At 43.8% G+C, this 22616-nt stretch overlaps 1 protein-coding gene across 3 annotated transcripts in view; it reads right to left on the bottom strand.

Annotated features, from left to right (window-relative positions):
• Positions 1 to 22616, bottom strand: part of LOC124136587 (dihydropteridine reductase-like) — a 25664-nt gene continuing 3048 nt past the window's right edge. Inside the window, exons 3-7 of one of the 3 annotated variants that reach the window (XR_007220157.1) lie at positions 21611 to 21751; positions 7618 to 7726; positions 6139 to 6222; positions 1040 to 2428; positions 1 to 905 (exon numbers count right to left, since the gene is read on the bottom strand). Coding sequence is in view for 1 of the 3 variants with exons in the window: in XM_046502552.2 (XP_046358508.2) it covers positions 2329 to 2428; positions 6139 to 6222; positions 7618 to 7726; positions 21611 to 21751 (434 nt within the window). In the remaining 2 variants the exon portion in view is untranslated. Of the gene's footprint in view, positions 2429 to 6138; positions 6223 to 7617; positions 7727 to 21610; positions 21752 to 22616 lie in introns of all 3 variants that reach the window. The other 2 variants (XR_007220156.1, XM_046502552.2) reach the window with 2 other exon arrangements.

Here is a 22616-nt window from a genome sequence, read left to right on the forward strand (position 1 = left end):
TGGCATGATATACAGATAATTTATTGCTGTGGATCACAAAGATCGCACACTTGTAGAACAAGCCACAATGTGCTCGCTGGGTGTCTCGCACTGTCTGTCCCCTGGAAGAACGGTTAACAAAGTGATATGCTATTGTGATACTGTTATAGTGTATTATGCAAGTTAATTATCTTCCAATCAAACCCTTATAATTTAAACCTTCCAAAAAAATAACACTAGCATTGTCAATTCTTCAGCTACAAATGTCTGGATGAGCAGATCAATGATCACATGGCAACGTGTGACAGTGTATGCACATGTGCCGTGTAATAACATATATATGTTCCGATATCTGATTAAATTGTCCAATAAATAAGTGGTGATATACCTTGGATGGGTCCTTAGATTTTTGAGCATTTCTAACTCGGGTAACAGACCAAAAACTACTACGTATTTCTAAGAACCTGTAATACTATCACAATAGTTGACAATACCAATTTGCATTACAGCTTAACACAATAAAAAGGTCCTAATATAAGAGACATCAACATTCTTTGGTAACAAAGTCCTTAATCAAAAGCTACAAATGAATAGTTCACACAGAATATTCCTTGTATTGTGACAAGCAGTGTAAAAGGCCAGATGGTAATATATCACAAGTTTTTCGTTTCTTGGACCTAACAGTTGTCATAAATCATACAAATTTCCACCAGTATCCCTTGCAAAGCAGTCGATATGATTATTTCATTAAATGCAGTAACAAAGCAGTTCATAATAAAAAAAACCAAAAGCACCTTCTAACAACAAGTAAGGTAGACAGATAACAAAATAAAATTTGAGTGAAGCTGCCATTGAATGAACACATGGGGGTTATGCAGCCACAATGTGCCCCAGCCACAGAACAATACTGGAAGTACATGGCATACCTGTAGCTATTGACAATATCGAAACATGGCATACCTGTAGCTATTGACAATATCGAAACATGGCATACCTGTAGCTATTGACAATATCGAACATGGCATACCTGTAGCTATTGACAATATCGAACATGGCATACCTGTAGCTATTGACAATATCGAAACATGGCATACCTGTAGCTATTGACAATATCGAAACATGGCATACCTGTAGCTATTGACACTATCGTACATGGCGTACCGGTAGCTATTGACAATATCGTACATAGCATATCTGTAGCTATTGACAATATCGAACATGGCATACCTGTAGCTATTGACACTATCGTACATGGCATACCTGTAGCTAATGACAATATCAAAATCAAACATAGTCCTGTCTTCAAGGACTCCATGACTAGAAGATCCTGTGGTATACAGCAAGTAGGGTATACACACAAATCGGTAAAGACAGTTAAGGATGAGTGAGTGACTGAGTTGGGTGTTACGCCACTTCTAGCATTACCACAGCAACACCTGGGACAAGAGAGATGGGCTTCACACATTGTCCCCTTGGGGGTGTTCAGCATGACAACTGAGTGCCTTCACTGACCCACAACCCAGCTAGCCCTTCTAGAGAATATAGCATTGCACTGACATAGACTTTACTTGCACCAGGCTGTTTAAATAGCTGAACAGTAATTACCCTTGTAAGAGTCTTGGAGATCAAAAACAATTCAACACTGATTATTAACTGGCATGTATGTTAACAACGTGTCTTTTGACCTTATTTTATGCAGATCAAAATCCTCATACATGTGATATTATTCTCTGTGCTGAATGAACCAAAAGAATATTAACAATACTGACTGCACATTGAGCACATTGCCCAGTGCATCACTGTCATTGTAATGTCATGCATAGAAACAAAGAAAAGATCAACAAAACGCCTCCAGAAAATCAATGCAGTAACCCTGTACCTGACTAGATATAAATAGGTTGATTAATGTCCACAATCTTCACCAGTCCTCTATAAATATTCGTCAAAAGACAATTTCTGCTTTTCAGCTAAAGGAAAATCATATATTGTAGAGCATTACCTTCTGGAATGTCATGATTTGTATGTAAAAGAAATGCCTCATAAAATTCATACATCACTATCAAAATATCTTTTGTAAAATACAAAAATCAATGCTCAGTAAAAACTTTAAGCAATGAAAGACAGATACAAAATAAAAGCGTGTCTCTATTTTCCCGATGACAAAGAACTCTAGACATTTGATTTACATTTAATCCCTGAACACTTCCTTCACAACATTATGAGGACAACATACATGGTGAGGGGTCTACATCCCTTCTTTTCTACATAACAACTCGAGGACCTTCACAAGTGCCTCACATGCACTGCACTGCACATGGACTTGACAGGGTGCCTCCAGCTGGGCTTGGGTTAAGCTATGACCAGGTCAGTCTTGCTGTCCTTTGTGATCAGCTGCACCAAGCTTCCATTGGTGGGTCGTTCTTGCCCAACAGTCCACTTGTAGAACAGTCTGTAACAGAACAGCAGTATGATCAGCACCATCAGCAGGGACAAGGAGAGAGCGGGGACAAGGAGAGAGCTGGGACAAGGTTAGAGCAGGGACAAGGTTAGAGCAGGGACACAGTTAGAGCAGGGACAAGGTTAGAGCTGGGACAAGGAGAGAGCAGGGATAGGGTTAGGACAGTGACAAGGTTAGAGCAAGGACAAGGTTAGAGCAAGGACAAGGTTATAGCAGGGACACAGTTAGAGCAGGGACAAGGTTAGAGCTGGGATAGGGTTAGGACAGGGACAGGGTTAGAGCAGGGACAGGGTAAGAGCTGGGACAAGGTTAGAGCAGGGATAGGGTTAGGACAGGGATAGGGTAAGAGCTTGGACAAGGAGAGAGCAGGGATAGGGTTAGGACAGGGATAGGGTTAGATCAGGGACAAGGAGAGAGCTGGGACAAGGTTAGAGCAGGGACAAGGTTAGAGCTGGGACAAGGAGAGAGCTGGGACAAGGTTAGAGCTGGGACAAGGAGAGAGCAGGGATAGGGTTAGAGCTGGGACAAGGAGAGAGCAGGGATAGGGTTAGAGCAGGGACAAGGAGAGAGCTGGGACAAGGTTAGAGCTGGGACAAGGAGAGAGCTGGGACAAGGTTAGAGCAGGGAGACGGTTAGAGCAGGGATACGGTTAGAGCAGGAATAGGGTTAGAGCAGGGACAAGGAGAGAGCTGGGACAAGGAGAGAGCTGGGACAAGGTTAGAGCAGGGACAAGGAGAGAGCTGGGACAAGGTTAGAGCAGGGACAAGGTTAGAGCAGGGACAAGGAGAGAGCTTGGACAAGGAGAGAGCTTGGACAAGGTTAGAGCCGTCCCTTGGACACGCCAGAAACCTATGATTGTGGGTTCGAATCCCGGTTCGCCCCGATTATGTTTCTAGGTTTGTCAGCACCATACCCGTGCTCGTGGGTTTCACCGAAGTGGTAAACGTCTGAGACCTGCATCACTTCGGTCTTTCCTCCCACATTAAGCTGACACGCCGTGATATAACTGGAATACTGTTAAAAGCGGCGTTAAACCCAACTCACTCACTCACTCACTCAAGGTTAGAGCAGGGACAAGGAGAGAGCTTGGACAAGGTTAGAGCAGGGACAAGGAGAGAGCTGGGATAGGGTTAGAGCTGGGACAAGTAGAGAGCTGGGACAGGGTTAGAGCAGGAACAAGGAGAGAGCTAGGACAGGGTTAGAGCAGGGACAAGGAGAGAGCTGGGACAAGGTTAGAACAGGGACAAGGAGAGAGCTGGGACAAGGAGAGAGCTAGGACAGGGTTAGAGCTGGAACAAGGAGAGAGCTAGGACAGGGTTAGAGCTGGGACAAGGAGAGAGCTGGGACAAGGTTAGAGCTGGGACGAGGAGACAGCAGGGATAGGGTTAGAGCAGGGACAAGGTTAGACCTGGGACAGGGTTAGAGCAGGGACAAGGTAAGAGCCGGGACAAGGTTAGAGCTGGGACAGGGTTAGAGCAGGGACAAGGTTATAGCTGGGACAGGGTTAGAGCAGGGATAGGGTTAGAGCAGGGACAAGGTTAGAGCAGGGACAGGGTTAGAGCTGGGATAGTGTTAGGACAGGGACAAGGTTAGAACAGGGACAAGGTGAGAGCCGGGACAAGGAGAGAGCAGGGATAGGGTTAGAGCTAGGACAAGGTTAGAGCAGGGACACAGTTAGAGCAGGAACAAGGTTAGAGCTGGAACAGGGTAAGAGCAGGGACATGGTTAGAGCTGGGACAAGGTTAGAGCAGGGACAAGGTTAGAGCTGGGACAGGGTTAGAGCAGGGACAAGGTTAGAGCTGGGACAAGGTAAGAGCTGGGACAAGGAGAGAGCAGGGATAGGGTTAGGACAGTGACAAGGTTAGAGCAGGGACAGGGTTAGAGCAGGGACAGGGTAGGAGCTGGGACAAGGAGAGAGCAGGGATAGGGTTAGGACAGGGATAGGGTTAGAGCTGGGACAAGGAGAGAGCAGGGATAGGGTTAGAGCTGGGACAGGGTTAGAGCTGGGACAAGGTTAGAGCAGGGACAAGGTTAGAGCAGGGACAAGGTTAGAGCTGGGACAAGGTTAGAGCAGGGACAAGGAGAGAGCAGGGACAAGGTTACAGCAGGGACACAGTTAGAGCAGGGACAAGGTTAGAGCTGGGACAAGGTTAGAGCAGGGACAAGGTTAGAGCTGGGACAAGGTTAGAGCTGGGACAAGGTTGGAGAGGGGAATGATCTTATTTGAAACAAATTCTGAGACAAGCTACACCTGATGTCCAATCAGTGTCAAGTAGAGGTGCCACGATACTTCTAACACATCGTGATTCTCGAGTTTCAATAATTTAATTTCTGTGATTTTTTCCATGTGGCTCAGTTCACAGGAGGCTGTTGCATTTGTTCCATAACAGACAGTAACATAATGCTAGCCCCAGGAGTTAGCATCAGCTAGAATGTGTTTTTACTCATAACATCTCCCCTGTGTTTTTTTCATACATTAGTTCAAGTCATTACCATCAATGTGCTGCAAATCTGAACACAAAAATAGAAAATTATAGCCTGGAAAGATAATGGTTTCATGCAGAAATATTCATTAGCTGTAGAGTTTTGGCAGGATACTTCTTGGAGACTAAGTCCAAATTGTTTCGATAGAGAAAGAGTTGTGTTTAACGCCGCTTTTAACAGTATTACAGTTATATCGCAGCGTGTCAGCTTAATGTGGGAGGAAAGCCCACTTCGGTGAAACCCACGAGCACGGGTATGGTGCTGACAAACCTAGAAACATAATCGGGTCGAACCGGGATTCGAACCCACAATCATAGGTGTCTGGCATGTCCACGGGACGCAACTCTGCACAGCAAATTGCGGCGCCTTAGACGACTGGGCCACCCGTGGCCCCCCCAAATTGTTTTGAAGGAAGGACAAGAAATTAAATTTGAAAACAACGACAACTATGAAAAGGCAATAGTTGAGCATGTGGTCACTGTACATGTTGTGCAAAGGTAATCTTACTTTGAGAGTTATGGTTCAGAAACGAAGCCAAAAGTTGTTTGAGACAGTGCAAATTGTTTCCATGGACACATAAGAAAATTTAATTTAGAAACATTTCAAAATAGCAAGAGGCACCAGTTTAGCTGATGAGCAATATACATATGCCAGGTGTCTTTGATACGTGTTGAAAGCTTTTAAAGTTATGGCCCGGAAACAAAACCTATCCTCGTTTGAAACTAAATTTCCATGGAAACAGAAAAAAATAAAATATTTTGAAAAAATTTAAAATAGAAAAAGCCACTAGATTAGATGATTGCCAAGTTTTGTTGAAAAACATTAAATGGTTTTCAAGTTATAGCTTGGTATAGGATGGGATAACAGTAGCCAATGTCAACGGGAATTAAGCCAAACACAATATGTCTGCCCTCCCTTGTGAGCTAAAAATAATCAACACATGGGTAGGAGTATCATGTATCGTGTAACTTCACAATGCACCAATACATCTACGAATGACACCGCGAGTGTAAACCATCACCGGGACATCATTGCCAGAGCAATCCAAGGGAGATAACTTTGGGTGCTCTACCATGTCCCACATCCACAACATGGAACTATCCCCTTGCCATCATTTTACTGCAACATTTTTAAATGCGGGTTCAAAACTCGACTGATACCTGACCCTCTGCGGGAGAATTCTACATTGATCTACCAACACAGCATTAATAACTTACTCAGCAACAAACTCAAGCGGGGTCCAGGTGCTGAAGTCTGCATTGGACATAAACTTCCTGTTCATGGGTGTGTCAAGGGTCACACTGAAACAAGGACAGAGAGGAATTCATCTTTGAATGTGGCAGATACAGTGAGTGAGTGAGTGAGTGAGTGAGTGAGTGAGTGAGTGAGTGAGTGAGTGAGTGAGTGAGTGAGTGAGTGAGTGAGTGAGTGAGTGAGTGAGTGATATCACGGCGGGGGACACCAGAAAAGGGCTTCACACATTGTACCCACGTCGGGAATCGAACCCCGGTTTTCGGCGTCACGAGCGAACGCTTTAACCACTAGGCTACCCGACCGCCCTGGCAGATACAGACTATAAACTGATGTGAATATATGTGTCAAGTGTCTCACTGTGAGACTGATGGGTTCAGACACAATCACCCATTGTAGTAGTCTCTTATGACAAGCAAGGGGTATTGCTTCATGAAGGAAATTAAGAACAGATCCAGAGTCAATGACTTGGGTTCCATGTCGCTTTAAGCAATACAACAGCAAAGTGCAAACACTGAACCTAGGTGTGAAATCAAACCAAGGCGTCTCCAGCTTAACGACCTGACACTTTAACCAATGGGCTACCCCCATGCTCCAGGGTGAAGAGAATGGTTTTTTAACAATGTTCCAGCAATATCATGACAGGAACACTAGAAATGACATATATATATATATAATGGATCAAATTAAGGGCTTGATTTAACTTGCACCAGATGCATATTGATATGAAACCTAGCTGCTGCACCTTGGCCCATAAATGTATCAATGTTGAAACATGTGCACATAGTTTAATGATATCAAGCATGACAAATTACATATAACACAAGGAATATTGATATAGTAGGGTAACTAAACCTTAGAGGTACTGAATGTGTACAAGGATCGATATTGTGTTGACATGTAATTAGTGTGTGTTTGTTTGTTGTTTAACGCCACACTCAGCAATATTCCAGCTATATGACAGCGGTCTGTAAATAATCGAGTCTGGACCAGACAATCCAGTGATTGACGGCATGCACATCGATCCACGCAATTGGGATCGATGACATGCATCAACAAAGTCAGCGAGCCTGACCAGCCTATCTCGTTAGTTGCCTCTTATGACAAGCATGGTCGCCTTTTACGGCAAGTATGGGTTGCTGAAGACCTATTCTACCCTGGATCTTCACGGGTCAGAGGTTATAAAATACTCACTGAAGGCCTCTACACACTCAGCATATATAACAGCAATAGTGTGATATCCTACACTGGGCCTCATGTATGGAGAGAAGCCAATTGTACGTGCAGCGATAGAAATTGTCACTAGTCCCATAGTCCTTGCCAAACTGACCATTAGTTAAGGTATCATAAGGCCTGGAAGAAATTTGCCATTTTTAAGTGTTTTGCTACATGTTATCATTACAAGGACTACTGGATTAAAACTGTTACTGTTACTTTCAACCTACGGCAGTATGGCAGCCGAGAGGCTGTTTGCAGGCATCCCACTGTTGTCAGCAGCTAGACTCTTCACCAGCTGATGGATAGCAGCCTTGGCCAGACCATACCCAATCATACCTGGGAAATACAGGGGAAACAAGTTCAAGTTTGACCATCATACAAAAACGTGTTTAAAAAATCCCAAACCATCAAAAGGAACCACTAAACCTATCCATGGTTTAGTTTAGTGAAGAAATACTGTAAGGTTTTTGAGACATGCTCCAGGTACAAGCACCACAGCTATTTTCAGTCTAAAGTTGTTGCTATGGAAATTTGAAAAATAAATTTGAAAAGAAACCCAAACTATCAAAATGCACCAGTTCACCTCTAGACCTAACCATGTACCAAGTTAGGTGAAGAAATATTTTTTAAAAGATCTGCTACAGAACCGACATTTTGCATGCACCTACAGTGGACTGACGGATGGACAGTGTCCATTTTAATAACCAATCACACAGGCTCACACAAATAGGGTACATGTTCTTTCTTGACCAGATCACACCCCATCACACCCTATCACACAGAGACCCATACAAGTTCTATCTTGATCAGATCACACCCCACCACACACACTGGGAACAAGTTCTATGTTGACAAGATCTCACCCCATTATACAGAGACTCACACAAATAGGGAACAAGCTCTATCTTGATCAGATCACACCACACACACACCTGGGGAACAAGCTCTATCTTGATCAGATCACATCCCATCATACAAAGACTCTCTCTCTCTCACCCTCACTCACACACAGTGAACACGTTCTATCTTGATCAGATCACTACCGATCATACAGAGGCTCACACACCTGGGGAACAAGCTCTATGTTGATCAGATCACACCCGATCATACAGAGGCTCACACACATGGGGAACAAGCTCTATGTTGATCAGATCACACCCGATCATACAGAGGCTCACACACCTGGGGAACAAGCTCTATGTTGATCAGATCACACCCGATCATACAGAGGCTCACACACATGGGTAACAAGCTCTATGTTGATCAGATCACACCCGATCATACAGAGGCTCACACACCTGGGGAACAAGTTCTATCTTGACTAGATCACATCCCATCAAACAGAGACACACACATGGGGAACAAGCTCTATGTTGATCAGATCACACACGATCATACAGAGGCTCACACACATGGGTAACAAGCTCTATGTTGATCAGATCACACCCGATCATACAGAGGCTCACACACCTGGGGAACAAGTTCTATCTTGACTAGATCACATCCCATCAAACAAAGACACACACATGGGGAACAAGTTCTATCTTCATCAGATCACACACCATCATACAGAGAATCACACACCTGGGGAACAAGCTCTATCTTGATCAGATCACACCCATCAAACAGAGACACACACATGGGTAACAAGCTCTATGTTGATCAGATCACACACCATCATACAGAGAATCACACACCTGGGAAACAAGCTCTATCTTGATCAGATCAGACACCATCATACAGAGAATCACATACATGGGGAACAAGCTCTATGTTGATCAGATCACATCCCATCATACAGAGAATCACACACCTGGGGAACAAGTTCTATCTTTATCAGATCACATCCCATCATACAGAGAATCACACACATGGGGAACAAGCTCTATGTTGATCAGATCACACACCATCATACAGAGAATCACACACCTGGGGAACAAGTTCTATCTTCATCAGATCACATCCCATCATACAGAGAATCACACACATGAGGAACAAGTTCTATCTTCATCAGATCACACCCAATCATACAGAGCCTCACACACCTGGGGAACAAGTTCCATCTTCATCAGATCACATCCCATCATACAGAGAATCACACACATGGGGAACAAGTTCTATCTTCATCAGATCACACACCATCATACAGAGAATAACACACATGGGGAACAAGCTCTATCTTGATCAGATCACACCCATCAAACAGAGACACACACATGGGTAACAAGCTCTATGTTGATCAGATCACATCCCATCATACAGAGAATCACACACATGGGGAACAAGTTCTATCTTCATCAGATCACACACCATCATACAGAGAATCACACACATGGGGAACAAGCTCTATCTTGATCAGATCACACCCATCAAACAGAGACACACACATGGGTAACAAGCTCTATGTTGATCAGATCACATCCCATCATACAGAGAATCACACACATGGGGAACAAGTTCTATCTTCATCAGATCACACACCATCATACAGAGAATCACACACCTGGGGAAAAAGCTCTATCTTGATCAGATCACACACCATCAAACAGAGACACACACATGGGTAACAAGCTCTATGTTGATCAGATCACATCCCATCATACAGAGCCTCACACACCTGGGGAACAAGCTCTATTTTGATCAGATCACATCCCATCATACAGAGAATCACACACCTGGGGAACAAGCTCTATCTTGATCAGATCACACCCATCATACAGAGAATCACACACCTGGGGAACAAGCTCTATCTTCATCAGATCACATCCCATCACACAGAGAATCACACACCTGAGGAACAAGCTCTATCTTGATCAGATCACATCCCATCATACAAAGACTCTCTCTCTCTCACCCTCTCTCTCACTCACTCACTCACACACAGTGAACACGTTCTATCTTGATCAGATCACTACCGATCATACAGAGGCTCACACACCTGGGGAACAAGCTCTATGTTGATCAGATCACACCCGATCATACAGAGGCTCACACACCTGGGTAACAAGCTCTATGTTGATCAGATCACACCCGATCATACAGAGGCTCACACACCTGGGGAACAAGCTCTATGTTGATCAGATCACACCCGATCATACAGAGGCTCACACACCTGGGGAACAAGCTCTATGTTGATCAGATCACACCCGATCATACAGAGGCTCACACACATGGGTAACAAGCTCTATGTTGATCAGATCACACCCGATCATACAGAGGCTCACACACCTGGGGAACAAGCTCTATGTTGATCAGATCACACCCGATCATACAGAGGCTCACACACATGGGTAACAAGCTCTATGTTGATCAGATCACACACCATCATACAGAGGCTCACACACCTGGGGAACAAGCTCTATGTTGATCAGATCACACCCGATCATACAGAGGCTCACACACCTGGGGAACAAGTTCTATCTTGACTAGATCACATCCCATCAAACAGAGACACACACATGGGGAACAAGCTCTATGTTGATCAGATCACACACAATCATACAGAGGCTCACACACATGGGTAACAAGCTCTATGTTGATCAGATCACACCCGATCATACAGAGGCTCACACACCTGGGGAACAAGTTCTATCTTGACTAGATCACATCCCATCAAACAGAGACACACACATGGGGAACAAGCTCTATCTTCATCAGATCACACACAATCATACAGAGAATCACACACATGGGGAACAAGCTCTATCTTGATCAGATCACACCCATCAAACAGAGACACACACATGGGTAACAAGCTCTATGTTGATCAGATCACACACCATCATACAGAGAATCACACACATGGGGAACAAGCTCTATCTTGATCAGATCACACACCATCATACAGAGAATCACACACATGGGGAACAAGCTCTATGTTGATCAGATCACATCCCATCATACAGAGAATCACACACCTGGGGAACAAGTTCTATCTTCATCAGATCACATCCCATCATACAGAGAATCACACACCTGGGGAACAAGCTCTATGTTGATCAGATCACATCCCATCATACAGAGAATCACACACCTGCGGAACAAGTTCTATCTTCATCAGATCACATCCCATCATACAGAGAATCACACACATGAGGAACAAGTTCTATCTTCATCAGATCACACCCCATCATACAGAGCCTCACACACCTGGGGAACAAGTTCAATCTTGATCAGATCACATCCCATCATACAGAGAATCACACACATGGGGAACAAGTTCTATCTTCATCAGATCACACACCATAATACAGAGAATCACACACATGGGGAACAAGCTCTATCTTGATCAGATCACATCCCATCATACAGAGAATCACACACCTGGGGAACAAGCTCTATCTTCATCAGATCACATCCCATCATACAGAGAATCACACACATGGGGAACAAGTTCTATCTTCATCAGATCACACACCATCATACAGAGAATCACACACCTGGGGAACAAGCTCTATCTTGATCAGATCACACCCATCAAACAGAGACACACACATGGGTAACAAGCTCTATGTTGATCAGATCACATCCCATCATACAGAGAATCACACACATGGGGAACAAGTTCTATCTTCATCAGATCACACACCATCATACAGAGAATCACAAACATGGGGAACAAGCTCTATCTTGATCAGATCACACCCATCAAACAGAGACACACACATGGGTAACAAGCTCTATGTTGATCAGATCACATCCCATCATACAGAGAATCACACACATGGGGAACAAGTTCTATCTTCATCAGATCACACACCATCATACAGAGGCTCACACACATGGGTAACAAGCTCTATGTTGATCAGATCACACCCGATCATACAGAGGCTCACACACCTGGGGAACAAGCTCTATGTTGATCAGATCACACCCGATCATACAGAGGCTCACACACATGGGTAACAAGCTCTATGTTGATCAGATCACACCCGATCATACAGAGGCTCACACACCTGGGGAACAAGTTCTATCTTGACTAGATCACATCCCATCAAACAGAGACACACACATGGGGAACAAGCTCTATGTTGATCAGATCACACACAATCATACAGAGGCTCACACACATGGGTAACAAGCTCTATCTTGATCAGATCACACCCATCAAACAGAGACACACACATGGGTAACAAGCTCTATGTTGATCAGATCACATCCCATCATACAGAGAATCACACACATGGGGAACAAGTTCTATCTTCATCAGATCACACACCATCATACAGAGAATCACACACCTGGGGAAAAAGCTCTATCTTGATCAGATCACACACCATCAAACAGAGACACACACATGGGTAACAAGCTCTATGTTGATCAGATCACATCCCATCATACATAGCCTCACACACATGGGGAACAAGCTCTATTTTGATCAGATCACATCCCATCATACAGAGAATCACATACCTGGGGAACAAGCTCTATCTTGATCAGATCACACACAATCATACGGAGAATCACACACCTGGGGAACAAGCTCTATCTTCATCAGATCACATCCCATCATACAGAGAATCACACACATGGGGAACAAGCTCTATCTTGATCAGATCACATCCCATCATACAGAGAATCACACACATGGGGAACAAGCTCTATCTTCATCAGATCACACCCATCAAACAGAGACACACACATGGGTAACAAGTTCTATCTTCATCAGATCACATCCCATCATACAGAGAATCACACACCTGGGGAACAAGTTCTATCTTGATCAGATCACACACCATCATACAGAGAATCACACACCTGGGGAACAAGCTCTATCTTGATCAGATCACACCCATCAAACAGAGACACACACATGGGTAACAAGCTCTATCTTGATCAGATCACATCCCATCATACAGAGAATCACACACATGGGGAACAAGTTCTATCTTCATCAGATCACACACCATCATACAGAGAATCACACACATGGGGAACAAGCTCTATTTTGATCAGATCACATCCCATCATACAGAGAATCACACACCTGGGGAACAAGCTCTATCTTTATCAGATCACATCCCATCATACAGAGAATCACACACATGGGGAACAAGCTCTATGTTGATCAGATCACACCCGATCATACAGAGGCTCACACACATGGGTAACAAGCTCTATGTTGATCAGATCACACACCATCATACAGAGGCTCACACACCTGGGGAACAAGCTCTATGTTGATCAGATCACACCCGATCATACAGAGGCTCACACACCTGGGGAACAAGTTCTATCTTGACTAGATCACATCCCATCAAACAGAGACACACACATGGGGAACAAGCTCTATGTTGATCAGATCACACACAATCATACAGAGGCTCACACACATGGGTAACAAGCTCTATGTTGATCAGATCACACCCGATCATACAGAGGCTCACACACCTGGGGAACAAGTTCTATCTTGACTAGATCACATCCCATCAAACAGAGACACACACATGGGGAACAAGCTCTATCTTCATCAGATCACACACAATCATACAGAGAATCACACACATGGGGAACAAGCTCTATCTTGATCAGATCACACCCATCAAACAGAGACACACACATGGGTAACAAGCTCTATGTTGATCAGATCACACACCATCATACAGAGAATCACACACATGGGGAACAAGCTCTATCTTGATCAGATCACACACCATCATACAGAGAATCACACACATGGGGAACAAGCTCTATGTTGATCAGATCACATCCCATCATACAGAGAATCACACACCTGGGGAACAAGTTCTATCTTCATCAGATCACATCCCATCATACAGAGAATCACACACCTGGGGAACAAGCTCTATGTTGATCAGATCACATCCCATCATACAGAGAATCACACACCTGCGGAACAAGTTCTATCTTCATCAGATCACATCCCATCATACAGAGAATCACACACATGAGGAACAAGTTCTATCTTCATCAGATCACACCCCATCATACAGAGCCTCACACACCTGGGGAACAAGTTCAATCTTGATCAGATCACATCCCATCATACAGAGAATCACACACATGGGGAACAAGTTCTATCTTCATCAGATCACACACCATAATACAGAGAATCACACACATGGGGAACAAGCTCTATCTTGATCAGATCACATCCCATCATACAGAGAATCACACACCTGGGGAACAAGCTCTATCTTCATCAGATCACATCCCATCATACAGAGAATCACACACATGGGGAACAAGTTCTATCTTCATCAGATCACACACCATCATACAGAGAATCACACACCTGGGGAACAAGCTCTATCTTGATCAGATCACACCCATCAAACAGAGACACACACATGGGTAACAAGCTCTATGTTGATCAGATCACATCCCATCATACAGAGAATCACACACATGGGGAACAAGTTCTATCTTCATCAGATCACACACCATCATACAGAGAATCACAAACATGGGGAACAAGCTCTATCTTGATCAGATCACACCCATCAAACAGAGACACACACATGGGTAACAAGCTCTATGTTGATCAGATCACATCCCATCATACAGAGAATCACACACATGGGGAACAAGTTCTATCTTCATCAGATCACACACCATCATACAGAGGCTCACACACATGGGTAACAAGCTCTATGTTGATCAGATCACACCCGATCATACAGAGGCTCACACACCTGGGGAACAAGCTCTATGTTGATCAGATCACACCCGATCATACAGAGGCTCACACACATGGGTAACAAGCTCTATGTTGATCAGATCACACCCGATCATACAGAGGCTCACACACCTGGGGAACAAGTTCTATCTTGACTAGATCACATCCCATCAAACAGAGACACACACATGGGGAACAAGCTCTATGTTGATCAGATCACACACAATCATACAGAGGCTCACACACATGGGTAACAAGCTCTATCTTGATCAGATCACACCCATCAAACAGAGACACACACATGGGTAACAAGCTCTATGTTGATCAGATCACATCCCATCATACAGAGAATCACACACATGGGGAACAAGTTCTATCTTCATCAGATCACACACCATCATACAGAGAATCACACACCTGGGGAAAAAGCTCTATCTTGATCAGATCACACACCATCAAACAGAGACACACACATGGGTAACAAGCTCTATGTTGATCAGATCACATCCCATCATACATAGCCTCACACACATGGGGAACAAGCTCTATTTTGATCAGATCACATCCCATCATACAGAGAATCACATACCTGGGGAACAAGCTCTATCTTGATCAGATCACACACAATCATACGGAGAATCACACACCTGGGGAACAAGCTCTATCTTCATCAGATCACATCCCATCATACAGAGAATCACACACATGGGGAACAAGCTCTATCTTGATCAGATCACATCCCATCATACAGAGAATCACACACATGGGGAACAAGCTCTATCTTCATCAGATCACACCCATCAAACAGAGACACACACATGGGTAACAAGTTCTATCTTCATCAGATCACATCCCATCATACAGAGAATCACACACCTGGGGAACAAGTTCTATCTTGATCAGATCACACACCATCATACAGAGAATCACACACCTGGGGAACAAGCTCTATCTTGATCAGATCACACCCATCAAACAGAGACACACACATGGGTAACAAGCTCTATCTTGATCAGATCACATCCCATCATACAGAGAATCACACACATGGGGAACAAGTTCTATCTTCATCAGATCACACACCATCATACAGAGAATCACACACATGGGGAACAAGCTCTATTTTGATCAGATCACATCCCATCATACAGAGAATCACACACCTGGGGAACAAGCTCTATCTTTATCAGATCACATCCCATCATACAGAGAATCACACACATGGGGAACAAGTTCTATCTTCATCAGATCACACACCATCATACAGAGAATCACACACCTGGGGAACAAGCTCTATCTTGATCAGATCACACCCATCAAACAGAGACACACACATGGGTAACAAGCTCTATGTTGATCAGATCACATCCCATCATACAGAGAATCACACACATGGGGAACAAGTTCTATCTTCATCAGATCACACACCATCATACAGAGAATCACACACATGGGGAACAAGCTCTATCTTGATCAGATCACACCCATCAAACAGAGAATCACACACATGGGGAACAAGCTCTATCTTCATCAGATCACACCCATCAAACAGAGACACACACATGGGTAACAAGTTCTATCTTCATCAGATCACATCCCATCATACAGAGAATCACACACCTGGGGAACAAGTTCTATCTTGATCAGATCACACACCATCATACAGAGAATCACACACCTGGGGAACAAGCTCTATCTTGATCAGATCACACTCATCAAACAGAGACACACACATGGGTAACAAGCTCTATCTTGATCAGATCACATCCCATCATACAGAGAATCACACACATGGGGAACAAGTTCTATCTTCATCAGATCACACACCATCATACAGAGAATCACACACATGGGGAACAAGCTCTATTTTGATCAGATCACATCCCATCATACAGAGAATCACACACCTGGGGAACAAGCTCTATCTTTATCAGATCACATCCCATCATACAGAGAATCACACACATGGGGAACAAGTTCTATCTTCATCAGATCACACACCATCATACAGAGAATCACACACCTGGGGAACAAGCTCTATCTTGATCAGATCACACCCATCAAACAGAGACACACACATGGGTAACAAGCTCTATGTTGATCAGATCACATCCCATCATACAGAGAATCACACACATGGGGAACAAGTTCTATCTTCATCAGATCACACACCATCATACAGAGAATCACACACATGGGGAACAAGCTCTATCTTGATCAGATCACACCCATCAAACAGAGACACACACATGGGGAACAAGCTCTATGTTGATCAGATCACATCCCATCATACAGAGAATCACACACCTGGGGAACAAGTTCTATCTTCATCAGATCACACACCATCATACAGAGAATCACACACCTGGGGAAAAAGCTCTATCTTGATCAGATCACACACCATCAAATAGAGACACACACATGGGTAACAAGCTCTATGTTGATCAGATCACACACCATCATACAGAGCCTCACACACCTGGGGAACAAGCTCTATTTTGATCAGATCACATCCCATCATACAGAGAATCACACACCTGGGGAACAAGCTCTATCTTGATCAGATCACACCCCATCATACAGAGCCTCACACACCTGGGGAAAAAGCTCTATCTTGATCAGATCACACACCATCAAATAGAGACACACACATGGGTAACAAGCTCTATGTTGATCAGATCACACACCATCATACAGAGCCTCACACACCTGGGGAACAAGCTCTATTTTGATCAGATCACATCCCATCATACAGAGAATCACACACCTGGGGAACAAGCTCTATCTTGATCAGATCACACCCATCATACAGAGAATCACACACCTGGGGAACAAGCTCTATCTTCATCAGATCACATCCCATCATACAGAGAATCACACACCTGGGGAACAAGCTCTATCTTGATCAGATCACATCCCATCATACAGAGAATCACACACATGGGGAACAAGCTCTATCTTCATCAGATCACACCCATCAAACAGAGACACACACATGGGTAACAAGCTCTATCTTGATCAGATCACATCCCATCATACAGAGAATCACACACCTGGGGAACAAGCTCTATCTTGATCAGATCACATCCCATCATACAGAGAATCACACACATGGGGAACAAGCTCCATCTTCATCAGATCACATCCCATCATACAGAGAATCACACACCTGGGGAACAAGCTCTATCTTTATCAGATCACATCCCATCATACAGAGAATCACACACATGGGGAACAAGCTCTATGTTGATCAGATCACACACCATCAAACAGAGACTCACACACATGGGTAACAAGCTCTATGTTGATCAGATCACATCCCATCATACATAGCCTCACACACATGGGGAACAAGCTCTATTTTGATCAGATCACATCCCATCATACAGAGAATCACATACCTGGGGAACAAGCTCTATCTTGATCAGATCACACACAATCATACGGAGAATCACACACCTGGGGAACAAGCTCTATCTTCATCAGATCACATCCCATCATACAGAGAATCACACACATGGGGAACAAGCTCTATCTTGATCAGATCACATCCCATCATACAGAGAATCACACACATGGGGAACAAGCTCTATCTTCATCAGATCACACCCATCAAACAGAGACACACACATGGGTAACAAGTTCTATCTTCATCAGATCACATCCCATCATACAGAGAATCACACACCTGGGGAACAAGTTCTATCTTGATCAGATCACACACCATCATACAGAGAATCACACACCTGGGGAACAAGCTCTATCTTGATCAGATCACACCCATCAAACAGAGACACACACATGGGTAACAAGCTCTATCTTGATCAGATCACATCCCATCATACAGAGAATCACACACATGGGGAACAAGTTCTATCTTCATCAGATCACACACCATCATACAGAGAATCACACACATGGGGAACAAGCTCTATTTTGATCAGATCACATCCCATCATACAGAGAATCACACACCTGGGGAACAAGCTCTATCTTTATCAGATCACATCCCATCATACAGAGAATCACACACATGGGGAACAAGTTCTATCTTCATCAGATCACACACCATCATACAGAGAATCACACACCTGGGGAACAAGCTCTATCTTGATCAGATCACACCCATCAAACAGAGACACACACATGGGTAACAAGCTCTATGTTGATCAGATCACATCCCATCATACAGAGAATCACACACATGGGGAACAAGTTCTATCTTCATCAGATCACACACCATCATACAGAGAATCACACACATGGGGAACAAGCTCTATCTTGATCAGATCACACCCATCAAACAGAGACACACACATGGGGAACAAGCTCTATGTTGATCAGATCACATCCCATCATACAGAGAATCACACACCTGGGGAACAAGTTCTATCTTCATCAGATCACACACCATCATACAGAGAATCACACACCTGGGGAAAAAGCTCTATCTTGATCAGATCACACACCATCAAATAGAGACACACACATGGGTAACAAGCTCTATGTTGATCAGATCACACACCATCATACAGAGCCTCACACACCTGGGGAACAAGCTCTATTTTGATCAGATCACATCCCATCATACAGAGAATCACACACCTGGGGAACAAGCTCTATCTTGATCAGATCACACCCCATCATACAGAGCCTCACACACCTGGGGAAAAAGCTCTATCTTGATCAGATCACACACCATCAAATAGAGACACACACATGGGTAACAAGCTCTATGTTGATCAGATCACACACCATCATACAGAGCCTCACACACCTGGGGAACAAGCTCTATTTTGATCAGATCACATCCCATCATACAGAGAATCACACACCTGGGGAACAAGCTCTATCTTGATCAGATCACACCCATCATACAGAGAATCACACACCTGGGGAACAAGCTCTATCTTCATCAGATCACATCCCATCATACAGAGAATCACACACCTGGGGAACAAGCTCTATCTTGATCAGATCACATCCCATCATACAGAGAATCACACACATGGGGAACAAGCTCTATCTTCATCAGATCACACCCATCAAACAGAGACACACACATGGGTAACAAGCTCTATCTTGATCAGATCACATCCCATCATACAGAGAATCACACACCTGGGGAACAAGCTCTATCTTGATCAGATCACATCCCATCATACAGAGAATCACACACATGGGGAACAAGCTCCATCTTCATCAGATCACATCCCATCATACAGAGAATCACACACCTGGGGAACAAGCTCTATCTTGATCAGATCACACACCATCATACAGAGCCTCACACACCTGGGGAACAAGCTCTATCTTGATCAGATCACACACCATCAAACAGAGACACACACATGGGTAACAAGCTCTATGTTGATCAGATCACATCCCATCATACAGAGATTCACACACCTGGGGAACAAGCTCTTTCTTGATCAGATCACACACCATCATACAGAGAATCACACACCTGGGGAACAAGCTCTATCTTGATCAGATCACACCCATCAAACAGAGACACACACATGGGTAACAAGCTCTATGTTGATCAGATCACATCCCATCATACAGAGAATCACACACCTGGGGAACAAGCTCTATCTTGATCAGATCACATCCCTTCATACAGAGAATCACACACCTGGGGAACAAGCTCTATCTTGACTAGATCACACCCCATCATACAGAGAATCACACACCTGGGGTTCAAGTTCTATCTTCATCAGATCACACCCCATCATACAGAGAATCACACACCTGGGGAACAAGCTCTATCTTGACTAGATCACACCCCATCATACAGAGAATCACACACCTGGGGAACAAGCTCTATCTTGATCAGATCACACCCATCAAACAGAGACACACACATGGGGAACAAGCTCTATCTTGATCAGATCACATCCCATCATACAGAGAATCACACACCTGGGGAACAAGCTCTATCTTGATCAGATCACATCCCTTCATACAGAGAATCACACACCTGGGGAACAAGCTCTATCTTGACACAAATAAGTAATAAGTTCTATCTTGACTAGATCACACCCCATCATGCAGAGAATCACACACCTGGGGAACAAGCTCTATCTTGACTAGATCACACCCCATCATACAGAGAATCACACACGTGGGGAACAAGCTCTCAATTCGGAATATACCGCACCAACAACCCAGCCATAAAGTACATGAATTGTGATCCCACAAAAACTGTAACATGATTCGCTTCCTAAACCACTTGCATTCAAATATGTATACTAATATTAACGATCAATCAGTTTTCTGGTTTCCAACTCAATAGGTAATGTCATCACTTGATTTGTTTAATGCCACATTATTTCAGTTATACTGCAGAGCATAAGCCTACTATGTTAATGCAGATTCGAGAGGTTTACCTATTGTAGAACCCGTGACAGAGAGAGGGGAGAGGGGAGAGGGCAGAGGGCAGAGGGGAGAGGGGAGAGGGGAGTAGGGAGTGGGGAGAGGGAGGGGAGAGGGGAGAGGGGATGTCCCCTAACCCAAATTGCTATGAGCCTGTGTGGGGAGGGGGGTTATATAGCTATAATGTCTCTGGGGTGGGATACCTGCAGTTCCCTCTAGGGCTGGCTGCGCTCCTGGCAGGGTGAGGACACCTCCCTCCTTGAGGTACTTGGCTGCAAGACTTGAGGAGAGCACAGACGTCCATACGCTCTGCTTCCACATCATGTCTGCATTCTTCACCAGATCTGTAACCATTGTAACACAGGCCATTATCAACACGGTTCACCCTAGGACAGACAACAGCGTTTCTCACCACTTGCCAGAATGATGATAACATTGACATTATAAATAGGGAGATTATTTAAGAAATAAACAACACAGCCCTGAGTGGATTAATCCCTGCAGTGTTTTATTGTACGATAAACACGACGACTCGTATTTTTATTTCTCATATGAAATATCAAGATTATGTACAGCCTCCTTATAAATGTTAGTAAAATGTACACGCTTTAAAAACATTTACTGGTATTTAAATAAAGATGACTCAATGAATAGAATCTGACTGCGGTAATGTTGGCCAAGTCCATTTTATGAACAGGGTTTGGTCATTCCAACATATTCTCACAATTTTCATGTCGATTATCTGTACCTTTTCTCCCAATACTGACTGCCACATCTCTCTCAATTTTAGGAAGCGATCAGTCGGCCATTATGTTTATCTACACTGCCCAGCTACATCTAGGCTTAAAAAATATATATAGGAAATGGTCCCCAGGCAAAGGTTTTTGAAAATATAGTGCGGGCGGGCAGTGTCTTTTTTTTCTGTTGTTGTTGTTGTTCAAACTAGTATGTCACCAATAAAAAGTTCTGTAATCAATAAACAATTGTGTACAATCAACCTGGTAAAAGGGCCTCCCTACATAAATGTATTCCTTGATGAGTAAAATACTGGAATACAGTATTTGACTTCTGTTGGACTTGGAACTTTTTTGTTTTTATTTAAAAATGGAAATAAAAACAAAACGTGCGGCGAACTTTATGATGATGTGGGCGGTGCCTGAGAATCAAGACTATTATTTTTTTTAGCCCTATGGGAACAACTCACTTGAC

This window comes from Haliotis rufescens, unplaced genomic scaffold, assembly GCF_023055435.1.
Source record: "Haliotis rufescens isolate VD_foot unplaced genomic scaffold, xgHalRufe1.0.p SCAF_12, whole genome shotgun sequence".
In the NCBI taxonomy this organism is placed as follows: domain Eukaryota; kingdom Metazoa; phylum Mollusca; class Gastropoda; order Lepetellida; family Haliotidae; genus Haliotis; species Haliotis rufescens.